Source organism: Centruroides sculpturatus, unplaced genomic scaffold (assembly GCF_000671375.1).
Source record: "Centruroides sculpturatus isolate CEXI.00-Female unplaced genomic scaffold, Cexi_2.0 scaffold1112, whole genome shotgun sequence".
Lineage (NCBI taxonomy): Eukaryota > Metazoa > Arthropoda > Arachnida > Scorpiones > Buthidae > Centruroides > Centruroides sculpturatus.
This window is the reverse complement of record NW_019385331.1, coordinates 1-12,851: the sequence shown is the minus strand read 5'-3', so window position 1 is coordinate 12,851 and position 12,851 is coordinate 1. Positions and strand designations below refer to the sequence as shown.

At 29.7% G+C, this 12,851-nt stretch overlaps 1 protein-coding gene across 1 annotated transcript in view; it reads right to left on the bottom strand.

Moving 5' to 3' along the window:
- The window catches only part of LOC111637744 (UTP--glucose-1-phosphate uridylyltransferase-like), a 48,786-nt gene extending 36,657 nt beyond the window's left edge, over positions 1-12,129 (bottom strand). The window contains exons 1-3 of the mRNA XM_023383308.1: positions 12,018-12,129; positions 7,328-7,456; positions 85-192 (exon numbers count right to left, since the gene is read on the bottom strand). Coding sequence (XP_023239076.1) covers positions 85-192; positions 7,328-7,456; positions 12,018-12,053 — 273 coding nt within the window. The 5' untranslated portion in view covers positions 12,054-12,129. The remainder of the gene's footprint in view (positions 1-84; positions 193-7,327; positions 7,457-12,017) is intronic.
- Positions 12,130-12,851: the final 722 nt, after the last annotated feature.

Genomic DNA, 12,851 nt, shown 5'->3' with positions numbered 1-12,851 from the left:
AAAAAGTTATTTTATTTTAATTTCTTATGTTAGATAAAAATTATATTTCCATTAAAATACACATATAGTTTTATGATTACTTACAGCATCTTTAGATAAAGATTCAACTTTATCCCATTCAATTGATGGTCCAGTACCTTGAAGATATTTTGCAAATAATCTTTGAAAGCCTTCAAACTCAGCTATTACCTTCTAAAAGTATTAAAAATTTAAAAAGTTAATATTTAATATATTAAAATATTATATTTTAAATCTCTAAATATAATTTTGCTAGATTAAATTTTTATTAAAAAAATTTCAAACTAAGTTTTTAAAATGCAAATATTTCTATGAAAAATAAATGTAAGAATAGTGAAATGGAACCTAATATTTTATATCAATTTAGTTTTTTATGAGTTAGAGCTTGTACACACTAGGCGTTTTTCAACGCGCGTTTAACGCGAGTTTTAAAGAACCAAGAGTTCTATGTAGGCGTACACACTCAAATGCGCGCTTTTGGCCAAGCGCACGTTAAACGCGCGTTTATAGATTTTTGTTAAAACGCGCGTTTTGCAGGCGTTAGCCGAGCGCTTTGACATATATGTGCTGCCATGTTACTGTACATTCGATCGCGCGTTTTGCGGGCGTCAGCCGAGCGCTTTGAGATATATGTGCTGAAATGGAGAACGATCATTTCGATACTTATCTATTTATTGATGAAATCTAAAAGAGACCAACCATCATCAAAGGATTTTATAGATATTTTAAAAGAATTAAAAAACTTGAATTTATTTTGTCTTAGTTTTGGATACAACGTCGCAAACATTTCATGCGTCAGTCTATCTTGTAATATTGGGTGCACCCAAAATTCTCTTTGCCTCTGCCGTCGTCTTTTATAGTACTGCATTCTAATAAATTATCATTTCAGAACAAATTTTATAAAAATCAACACACAAACACCATAAAAATTCAGCGAAATGAGCCAAACATTTTAATAGCTTGGAGGTCCTTCTCTGAAATAACTTAATGTTGCTTAAGTCCACTTCTCCCATCATAGACAATTGGCTCAGTGTATGCAAGATATACAACAAAACCCATGGTTTTCTATATTTGTTGTGTGTAAAATTTAAACATAAGAGAATAAAAAATTTGTTGCAAAGATATTCTATTTTGGATCACTTGTTTGAATTCTTCAAATAACATGAACATGATCATTTAAGATGACTGAAAACATTAGTTAGCTTATTAAGTGTTTATTTTTATGAATTTTTACAGTGTATAGGTGTGTGGGGTGTTAATTATCACTTTATCCAGTATTCTGGAGGTTTATTTAAATTTTATAATCTAGGACAAATTTATATTTTTCTGTTTTAATTAACATTTTTTAATCAGCAATTCCTCAAACTAAATAAATCAAGTAAATTAATATATCTTGTGAAACATCTTAATGGTAATCATATCAACATGAATTTCTCACTGATTAAAGAAACAAGAAAAAGTTTTTAGAAATCCTTTGACAGTCCTCTTCATTAAGATAAACTGCAATCCATGCAATGGAAAGACAAACACAAGAGAAGGATTTAGTCTAATATAGAAATTTAATTTATAGATTCTTCTAAAATGTAGTAAACTCGGTTCTTCAAAAGAAATTAAAATTGATATAATATATTTCAAGAATACAAATGGTAAGAAAAAGAACAATGCCAAGAGATTGTCACCTACAGTAAAATGAAATTAATGCACAGCACTACAGAATCTAAACTCTTAAACAGTAAAACAATATTATAACAGCAATCATGAAAAATAAAAATATGGATATAAAAATATTTTTCAATCTTTTAGATCAGAAATCAACTTCAAAATGTCTATATCTGATAGTTTATTATTTATTAAATATTAGTGATACTTCTTGTCATTTTATGTATGTAATTATTTATTTAGTGTAATACTCACTTCAGAGTGGTGTAAACTCAAAAATAAAAAAAAGTTAGTGATGATCATTTTCAAAAATTCTCTCAAACTATAATCATAAATATATAAATATTAAGGAAGCAACATGTGCAAAGGCTCCCTGTTTTTTACACTATCTACCAGAAAGTAATTGGACACCTGTGATAGAACAGAAAAATGAAGTTTATTCATCATCAATAGCTGGTGGAGATTACAGCTATTGGAGAATAGCTAGTGGAGAGTATTTTCTTCCAATCAGCTGGGAGAAGACATATGAGTTCCTTCACCGATTTTGGGCGTTGGGGACACTCCTTCAGTCAACACTCAAACTCATCCCAGAGGTGCTCAATAGGGTTCAGGTCCAGGCTCTGAGGTCTAACCCATAAAACCACCACAATGTAGGAAGCACGTGGTTAAGCAAAATAGTGCAATGGGCATTGGTGTTGAGCTTACCATCGATTGTAAACAAGGGTCCCAGGCCATACCAGGAAAAACACCCCCACACCATAACACCACCTCTGCCAAACTTTACTGTTGGCACAATGCATTCCGGCAGGAGGCGTTCTCCAGGCAGATGCCAAACCCAGACTCTGCCATCTGAACGGAAGAAGGTAAACCTGGATTCGTTGCTCAGGGAACCTGTTTCCACTGTTCTACAGTCCACTGTCTACGTTCTTTGCACCAAGCTTACCAAGCAGCGCTGTTGGTCCTGGTGATGAAAGGCTTGTGGACAGCAGCACGTCCATGATAACCACGCAAATGGGCTTCCTTATTGATGTTATTAATCAAAACAACAGTCCCAGTTGTCATTTGAAACTCCCTACGGATGTGGGCCATCAGTTGGGTGCAATTCTTCCAAATTTCTCTGGAGAGCACCCATCAGTCTCTAACTCCCAGTTTTGTGGGCATGCCTGGTCAGGGCTTATTCTGACAGTTACCGCTCACCTTCCACTTGCAAATCACATAGCCCACTGTTGATTTTGGGTACTTCAGCTCGCTGGATATGTCATGTATGGAACAGCCATTTCTGTGATAACCAATGATTACACCTTCTTCGAGATCAGACAGCTCTGAACTGCATGGCATTTTGCATGCAACCAATGCCAATTTTCTTTCCCACTTGATATTTTAATCTGCAGTGGCTATGACGTCTATTAAGACAGTGAATGTCACTGTTTGCAGGAGTGTCCATTTACTTTCTGGTATATAGTATATTACTGAAAAATGTAAAATTTTTCTATGAAACCTTAAATTTTTATCGGCAGCCATAAAAAAAATTCCTGCCAAAATAGTGTTTACGATATACCAATCAAAGGAATTATACTCAACACCCAAATGAAATGCATATAGCTGTATTCCAGCTATATGCATATAACATGACTTAATATAATAAATATTGATTAATTTTTAAGACTGCATACATTACACCTGTAGTTTTACCACTCAGCCATCTTCATTGTAGGCCTGGCTGAACCCTTGATGAATGAATAGATGACTGTTTAATGCAATGTAACACACAGGCAATCTGCCAAAGGAGTGTGTGCCTCCCAGGAGGACTTTTATGGGAAACTGGCTCCATTTTTGATATTAGATATATAAAGAAAACCCAGAAACCTCCAATGATCAGCCCATTGGTAAAGCATCAACCTGTTAAAACCACTGAATATTGATAATTGATCTACTCAGCCATTAGTGGGCATTGGACCCATAATGAGCATGGGAAAAATGCCCTCTTATGAATTAGTGTCTGCAAAATGGAAAAAGTTAAAGTAAATCAGAAATATAATGTAATATAGGACACAGAAGTAGCTATCAAAAACAAATTTCTAAAATATAGTTTTATAAGAATAAATATTTTTACTTTTTTTAATTTTTATGGACAGGATTTCTTTGTTTTAATGAACTATATATGTTTCATTCTTAATTACTCTAATTATTTAATTTGATAAGTTAATAATAAAACTAAAATAATTCACACTTACATTTTTGATCTGAAAATATGTAGCATTTATTTTCTAATTTATAGCTAATAACATACAATTATGTAAGAATCTGATATTTAAGAAAAATATTTGTTAAAATATTATTTTAAAATTTAAACTTGATGAAGTTTAAATTTTAAATCAGTTTTTGACTTCCTCTGACTCCGGGAGGAGGACACTTAATTCCTCCCAAAATGATAGTTTAAATGTGGTAACCCACTCAAACTATCCACACAACTGCCAGACTTTCTTCTCTTAACAGAAGCATGGCATGACATTCCAGTAATACTACTGGATGTCAATTTAGTATAAAAGTTAAAATTTAGTAAAGGTCACCTTTCTACATGCTTTTAGTCTTGCTTTTGACTACCATCAAAGCTTTAGCCATTGTTCCATTCCAGTGTCAAACAGATTAGTAATCATTCTCCCAGAATTCCAAGTATGCAATTCCACAAAATATTTGATTCCATATCAGTTATGTATGGACTTCAAGTAATATGACTATTTTCATGTAAACTCTCTCAGGATAGAATTTGAGGTTTAGGATTTGATATCCTTATATAATTGATTGTTGAACTTATCCTGTTACATATCATAGTAATCATTTATATGTACTCACCTTTAATTATAATATAGCATAATAAATATGTAGTTATGTTCTAAACCATCTATTTGATTAAGTTAGTGCCTAACTCCATCATTGGCTCACATTACAGTAGAAACGTTCGAATACAATACCCTTCTATAATTCCAGTCAAGTTTAAACTATATCTTTATTTACTCAGAGAATAGACTCATTTCAAGTTAGGACACAACCAATTTTAATCCTAACTTGTGTCGGGACCTTGACTAAGAGATCTTACCAGTTTTCCTTTAAATCTTTATATTTACCATCCTGAAAGTGAGGAGAGGTTAGACTAGACAACACCCATCTCACAATTATTATTTAATAAATACAACAGCCAGGACAATAATAAAATACAAAAATATTCACAAATTAGAAGAAACCATAAATGTCTTCATATTTTGTCTTTTTTCAACACCTCTGGAACACAGCAGTCTTTACAGATGGAGTTAACCTTATATTTATAAATATAATTTTATATTTGAGGCAAAACATGAAGACATTTATGGTTTCTTCTAATTTGTAAATATTTTTTTATTAGTGATGGGATGATTGGAATCAGAAAAATTGGGCATTTTCTGATAATCAGAATCAAGCAAATTTCATCATGATTTTTGATTCTTAAATTGATTCTTTCACATTTAATAAGAAAATTAATTATTTGTTTCAGTTGAAGATTATATATTTTTTAAATTACAATATTAACAATTAAGTATTAGTTTACTGGAAATTTTCATGTTGACAAAACAAAGTACATGATGCCCCATACATCAGGTGATGTCTGTTCTTTTTGTAGTCAGAGTGATGAGAGATTATACTTGGTCAGTCCTTTAAATGTATCTTTAAATGCTCTAACCCATTTTCTTACCATTCCATCACTCAATGATTTTCCCATACACCTCACGAATCTGCCAATGAATGTCAACCATTTTCACATCTTTTGTATTAAGAAAACGAATCACTGTGCATACTTCACAATGAGCAGAATTTTCAATTGCCTGTTTGTGTGTGTTTAAAATGCCTCAAACATAAAACGGACAAATGCTTCCATAATGGTGTTTGTGGCTAGCTAACAGATGTAGATACTCAGCACACATTTGTGGAACACCAACTGCAATACTGCAGCGGACCTATTTTAAAATGGTATTTACTTAAAAAACATGCCTTGTAATTACAATTTTTTTAATTGCAACTTTTTCTTTTTCAACATAACTATAAAAATTATTTTATTGTTGTTTTGCACAAGAGATAATCAAATTTTAATTTTTTAGTAATTTAGTAATTAAATTTTGTTTTATAAATTTGCCTGCTTTTTAAAATTTTAATTATAAGCAAGTTAACATTGAACATCAGGCTACCTAGTTTGAAATCAAGGCCATTGGTTTGGCAAAAATATTTAAGTGTTGGCAAACAGGCAAACAAATCAGGCAAACAAAAATATAAACAAAATTATACTGTGATTGAAAAATTTTATATAAAATTATTTTTATTATTTAGTGTGTTTACTTATATGATAAAACTACTTTCTCATTATAATTATAAATGTTATTGTTATGATTCATAAATGATGCTGTAATACATTAAATTTTCAAATGCAATTCTCGTGATTCTAAGTGAAAAATACTTGTTCAAGCTAAGTTTTCTGCTGATTTTTCAAGATGAGTCTGTCTAGACATTCATGGCTCAAATTAATGAATTCAAACATTGGTTAACTCATGAAGATGATGATATTTGTTCATCTCATTGTATCATTTGCCAAACCTCATTTAGTGTTAAATATGGTAGAATTAAAGCATTTATAATACCAATTTCAAGAAGCAAAGAAAAAAGTACATCTCATTTACCTTCCCCCTACCTCAGTTGTCACATAGGCCAATGAAGCAGTTTCCAAAGATGGCGACCCTAGATGACATGATGGAATAGTTCTTTGAGTAAAAGGAATTAGCTGTAATTTCTTTGAGGGTAGTGTTGTGATAATAACTTTATCTGAAATAAGATTACAAATTTATTTTGTAGTACACAATAAAACCATACATATCCACATGTAAATGGAGAATTTTCAGGTTTCTTTTGAAAGATTGATTCTGGATTTTCCATTCTTAAGGTTCGTGTTTATTAATTAATGAATGTACTATGCTCATAATGTAAATAAATAATTTTTCTAAACTGAAATAAACTTTAGAAACTATTCAAAAGAATTGGAATCTTATCAGAATCAGGAGTTTTCAGCAGAATCATAATTGGGAGAAATTTTGGTATCATCCCATCACTAATTTTTATACAATTACTATCAATATGTTAATTATATAATAACAAAAATATTTTAAATTTCCTGAAATTCAGATATTTCAAAATTAGTCTTTAAATGTAGTGTTTAAATATTCTTGCTTCAAGTTGTGATTTCAGAATTATGTAACACTTGAAAATGCGCATAAATATTCAATATCATCTGTAAATTTTTGCTTAAGAGTAAATAGATTGAAAAAAAACAAAAATAATTCAATTGAAATTCAGTCAAATTCGTTGAAAATTTACTAAAAAGTTTTAAAAATCTAGTAATTTTAGTAATCTAAAAAGTGTGATGGCTTTAATATTAAAGAAATATAATTTTGTACTTTAACAAGAAATGTCTTAATCATAATTTAAGAAATGAAATTTTTGTACATAAATGGAATAATATAAAATTATCAACTATAAAAATTTTTTATTAACTTTTGATTTGTTTAATTGTAAACTCAATTATTAATTACATTATAAAATTTTATAAATTGCACATGTATTTTAACAATACCTCTCTTTCTACACTTGGTGCAGTTTTCAATAATTTTTCTAACTCTTGTGCAAGTTGAGCTTGAGCATCCTTTTTTGTTATTTCTTTGAATTCTGAAGTGGCACTTAATTTTCTTTGCTTACCAAACAACTATAAAAGTCAAAACAAAAAATTCTAATTAAGAATTAATATTATAATGAAATATAATTTGAACAAAGAATAAATGCAACAACACACAAACTAACCTACAAATGCAAAAAAAACTTAGAATAATAAAATGTGAAATGCCCATTTTCAACAATAAATATTAATGAGTAAAATAGGAATTATAACAACATAACCCAAGAAACAAATGATTTATTTTTTCATGAGATATATTGATTTCATTTTCTAAAAAAATTGAAAAATGAATAAAAGAATAATTTATGAAATTCATAACAGCAATTTTTTTCACTTGTCATAAAATATTACTTCAACTGTTATTCAAAATGTTCATATTAAAATAGAGATTTCAAAAATTTTTCAATTAAATATTGAAAAATATATACATGATTTAAAAACTTACTAAGAAGCTCAATATGTATCAACTGCTTTGATTTTTAATATATACACAAAGTTTGAATTTTTATGAAGCACACACTATAAACAGCCTTTAAAGTCCAGTAACAAAAATTTTTTAATAAAAAAACTTTTGACAAATGTTTTTGACCTCAACCAAGATCTGCATTAGGTCTTTAACAANGTCCTCCTCGTCTCGAGAGGCCTCAAAAATTACATAGCAAAAAGATAATATGCCCGTAAAAATTTAATGAACGGTTAAAAAGTATATATTTTACATCCGGTGAGAACAGTGATATAACTCATAAATTAACACAATACATGAGTTTTTAATAAAAAAACTTTTGACAAATGTTTTTGACCTCAACCAAGATCTGCATTAGGTCTTTAACAAAATTCCAAATTGAAATGCATAGAACAAATTTTAAAATATTAATGTTTTGAAAAAAATTGAAAATACAAAACATAATGCATATATAACAATTAAAAAATTTAACACATGTATAAAGCTATCCCATATTTTTTTTCCTCATACCATCTTTATTTACAAAACCTCTGCCCTGCAGAGCACCACAGAGGTTAAAATACAAGTGTAAATGGGGTAACAAGACAAGGGTTACATAATTACTGATACATACATACAATTATAAAATAGAAAATATATACAGGAATCATCACAGTGCACTATATACACAACTGATACAATACAATACTATTAGCAAAATAAAATATTCTTACACATGAGAGGTAGATTTACCAAAATGATAAGTGTGGTAACTTGTAAACTAAAACAAGAATTTACAGGTGAAGTGCATGACAAGGCACATTATACACTACATAATCTAGGAGTAAAGGTAATGCATAGAAGTACAATAATAATCTGAATTAATTAGTAAAATGACATTAGGACAAAAAATAACACACATGGCTATCGATAAGACGGAATAAATATACACACATATATGCAAAGATAGCACTCACAAAACATATAGATTATATATATATATCTTTGACAATGTGATGAGATTAGAGGCTAGAAAATACAGCACCATTATGGAGACCTTCTATTATTGCCCATATGATTAAAATAATCTTTGATGAGGCTTTCAAGTTCCTGAAACAAAGTGTCATTCCTTATCAATTCATGTGGAGGGCAAGGCCAGTATATGCCAGCTGCACCAGTAAGAAGTTGGAGCTTCAGCCTATTGCTTTCAGTCACTGGGCACTGGTAGATGTAGTGCAGTGGCCCATCCTCTATATTGCAAATGTTGCAGGTACCTTCTTGAATTTTGAATCTTCGGAGGTAGCTGGCAAACGACCCATGCCCAGTCAGAAACTATGCTTCCTCATGGGTGAAGAAGCGTCTATTTTGGCCTAAGTTGTCAAAGATACTACATATAAAAATTTTTAAGATATAACTTAATACCAAATTAATAAAAACTGATTTATGTCAGCCTTGGGCAGTTTTTCATAAAAGTACTGCCATGCTTATAATACTTTAACAGAAATTTTTAAAAATGTACTTATTAATTTTATCTTTGTGCCACCGCTAGAGGACTATTTTAACTTTTTACATTGTAAGGTGGATGAGTAGCCTACAATAAAAGGTTGACTCTGCCGTGGAATTGTTATTACCTCAACAGCGTGTGAAGGGACTGAAAGAAATTGACTTATATTGTATGTATAGTCTCTTTAAGGACAGTAAAACAGTATTATAAGCACATTTTAAGGACAGTAAAACAGTATTATAAGCACATTTTTAAAAATTGCCAGGACAAATTTACTTTAACAGAAGAAAATATATTTGTTGAGACTATACATACAATATAAGTCTCAACAAATATATTTTCTTCTGTTAAAGTAAATTTGTCCTGGCAATTTTTAAAAATGTGCTTATAATACTGTTTTACTGTCCTTAAAGTTAATACATTTGCCAGTCAGGTGTTTATTACAAACCCTGCTACTTACCATTATTTATTCCAGCAAACTCTTCTGACCCTTTTTTGTATAAAGTGGCAGCCAACATTATTTTACCTCTAGTTATAAAGCTTATAAAACAAGAAATTAAAAATTGTGACATCATTTCCTGTTTACTAAAAACAAGCCTCTGTAGATTTAACTCTTACGTTGTTAAATAAAGTTTTCTTCATATTTATTTTCAGATATGGTGGTATTGTGACATTTGAAGTTTAACAAATATGAACATGTGAGGAAATTGTCCATAATATTAACAATTAAAAAAATAAAACACTGCAACTATGCTACCCTATTTTCATATCACTTTTGTCTTTTTCATCCATATCTGAAGCTTATTTGCTTATGAGGACATAGTATGTAAAAATATGTAAAAATTAATATGAAGAAATAAAAGTTTTATTTAACAACTTAAATGAAAGAGTGCATGCCATGCATTCTTGCTATACAATCTCACAAAATTGTCTCTAAATACTTATTTTATCATCTCAGTTTATCAAATATTTTAATAATGATGTTTTTACTTATCATTTATGTGACAATACTCAAAGCACCCCTTTGCTTTGGCACCACAGGACCAAAGGGTTGACACTGCATTTGCAATGACTAGTTCATCAGGACTGACACCACTGTCTTTTAAGCAGACACGGAAGCCTTGTTGGTGATAATTTCAGTTTTTCACATTGTAGGCACTTAGTTCTGACTTGAAAGATGGCATGGGTTGAGGAAGTGAACCAAACACAAATCAAGCGATAACAAATTCCCGTTTATTTACTGTAACTACCTAAATGTATACAAGCAAGGATAATATCTTGCATTTAAAGCTTTGTCCTCAATGTTAACTAGTTCATGACTTCAAAGTTGGAGAGAGAGAGTTTACATATAAGGTTCATAGATACCTGATAAGGGATCTGAGGCAACTCAAAGGCTTGATGGAGTTCACTTTTATGGAGTTCATGAAGGATCATTAAGGATGAAGGAAGGTCACTAAGGTATCCAATTGTTGAGGCAACTCTGAATAGAACAAACTTTTGATGGCGGCGGATTCTCAGATGAACAAACTGTCCCCTTTGTTGGTGGATGAACTGTTCATTGCCTTTATTGGGGGTCCTCCCTCTTTTCTCCCTTGCTCTTTTTTGGTAATGTTGCAGTGCCTATGTCCAATAACAATTTCTTGTCACCAAGTTCCTGGTGACACATTCAATATATCATCATCTTGAAAGGGAAGTGACTCCACAGAGGAATAAAATCATATCCTTTACAATTTTAACAATTGTGGGAAATATTATAAAAGTTTTAATTTCAAAAATTACATTTTTACCCAAAAATTCTCTTTTTATCAATCCTGGACTCACATTTATAAGTTTTAAGTATAATACTTTTCATTGTCGACAGTTAAACATATTTCTTTGCTGTCAACTATAAGCTTGACTTTAACCATTGTTGTTGTCATCTTTAATCATTTTTATCTGATCCAAACAATCCTACTTTCTGTTCAGATTAGTTTGATCACAATTCAGTTAATCCTAGATGAACATCACTAAAACCCAATACATTATAAAACTTCAAGCCAACCAATGCTGTATGTCATTGGACTAGATAACAACTATACTACTAATAAATTATGAAACAATTTAATACTAGTGGGAGATGTTAGGTGCCACCTCTTAATAAATTTAATAGGTATAATTTTTAATTAAATAATTTAGATCTACTGGAAGAAAAAAATTGGCCTGGAGCAGGACTTGAACCCGCAACACTCGCTTACCATGCAAATGCATTGCCAATTACACTACCCGGATCTCTGATCCGATCTTGTCTTTTAGTATATTTATAACATTACATTATAACCATCATTGGTTATTACAGTGCCTTGCCAGGGTTTGCAATGGCCAATTGAGTGCCTCAGGAGGGAACTATAAAACTATCTTAAATACTAAATACATTTTAAAATTTTAACTTAACATTCAAACACACATTTTTGTTTATAATAAATTAAAAATGTTGCTGGAAAAAATATTTAAGTTGTTGTTCAATCTAAATTAGTTTTACTTTTGTTAGAAGTGTTTTTTTATAGTAAATTAAATTATATATAGTAAAAACTTCTTAAACATATTGATATTAATAATTTAAAAATAGATGTTAAGTAATAAATATTTAATATAAAATTATGACTTACTGGTACAAATAATAATTGTGGATTTTGTTTTAACATTGTTTTAATTTATGCAATGTGACTGGATAGGGATAGAAGAACTATACTAATTTTTATAGTAAATACTCACTCCCTTAGATTATTTAATTGCTTTTACTTAGATAAGATAACACTATAACAAACAATTTAAAAGATATTTTTCAGTTAATCATTTATCACTTTAAATGTGGATAGTAGTAGTTTAAAATTAGATTCAAATGATAAATTTTTATGTTAGAACATCATGATACTGTAAGTATTCTATTATTTAACATCAATTAACAATTCAGAAATCCCTGAAAATTAACATATTTATATATAAATTTTAAAATGTAAATTATTTTAAATGTTATTATAAACAAATTGTTTATGTAAAATATTGAAGTAAAAAAAACATGTTGTTATTCTCATATCAGACCTTTATATACTGTATATTAAACATCACATTTAGAAAATGCTCAATATCTTATCTTCATTGTTGGAAGTCAAATACATTATCCAAGTTTTTAAAATAAAAAGTAAATAATTAAACATACTGAATTAAATTAATGAAAACATCTAAAATATTTATATTGTTAGTATTTTAATATTTCTTTGTATTATTTATATTTGTAAAATTACTATTTAAATTTAAGATAGCCTGTTAATTTTCCTAGTTTGCATATTTTCCTTCTAATAACTTACAGATACCTTCCACACTTATTTTAGTACATACATTTATTGAAAAAAAACAAACATTTTTGATCACTTTCAAAAACCTTCATCAGGTTATGTTTCCAAAAATCAAACACAATTAATTGAAAAATTTGAAAAAGGAGA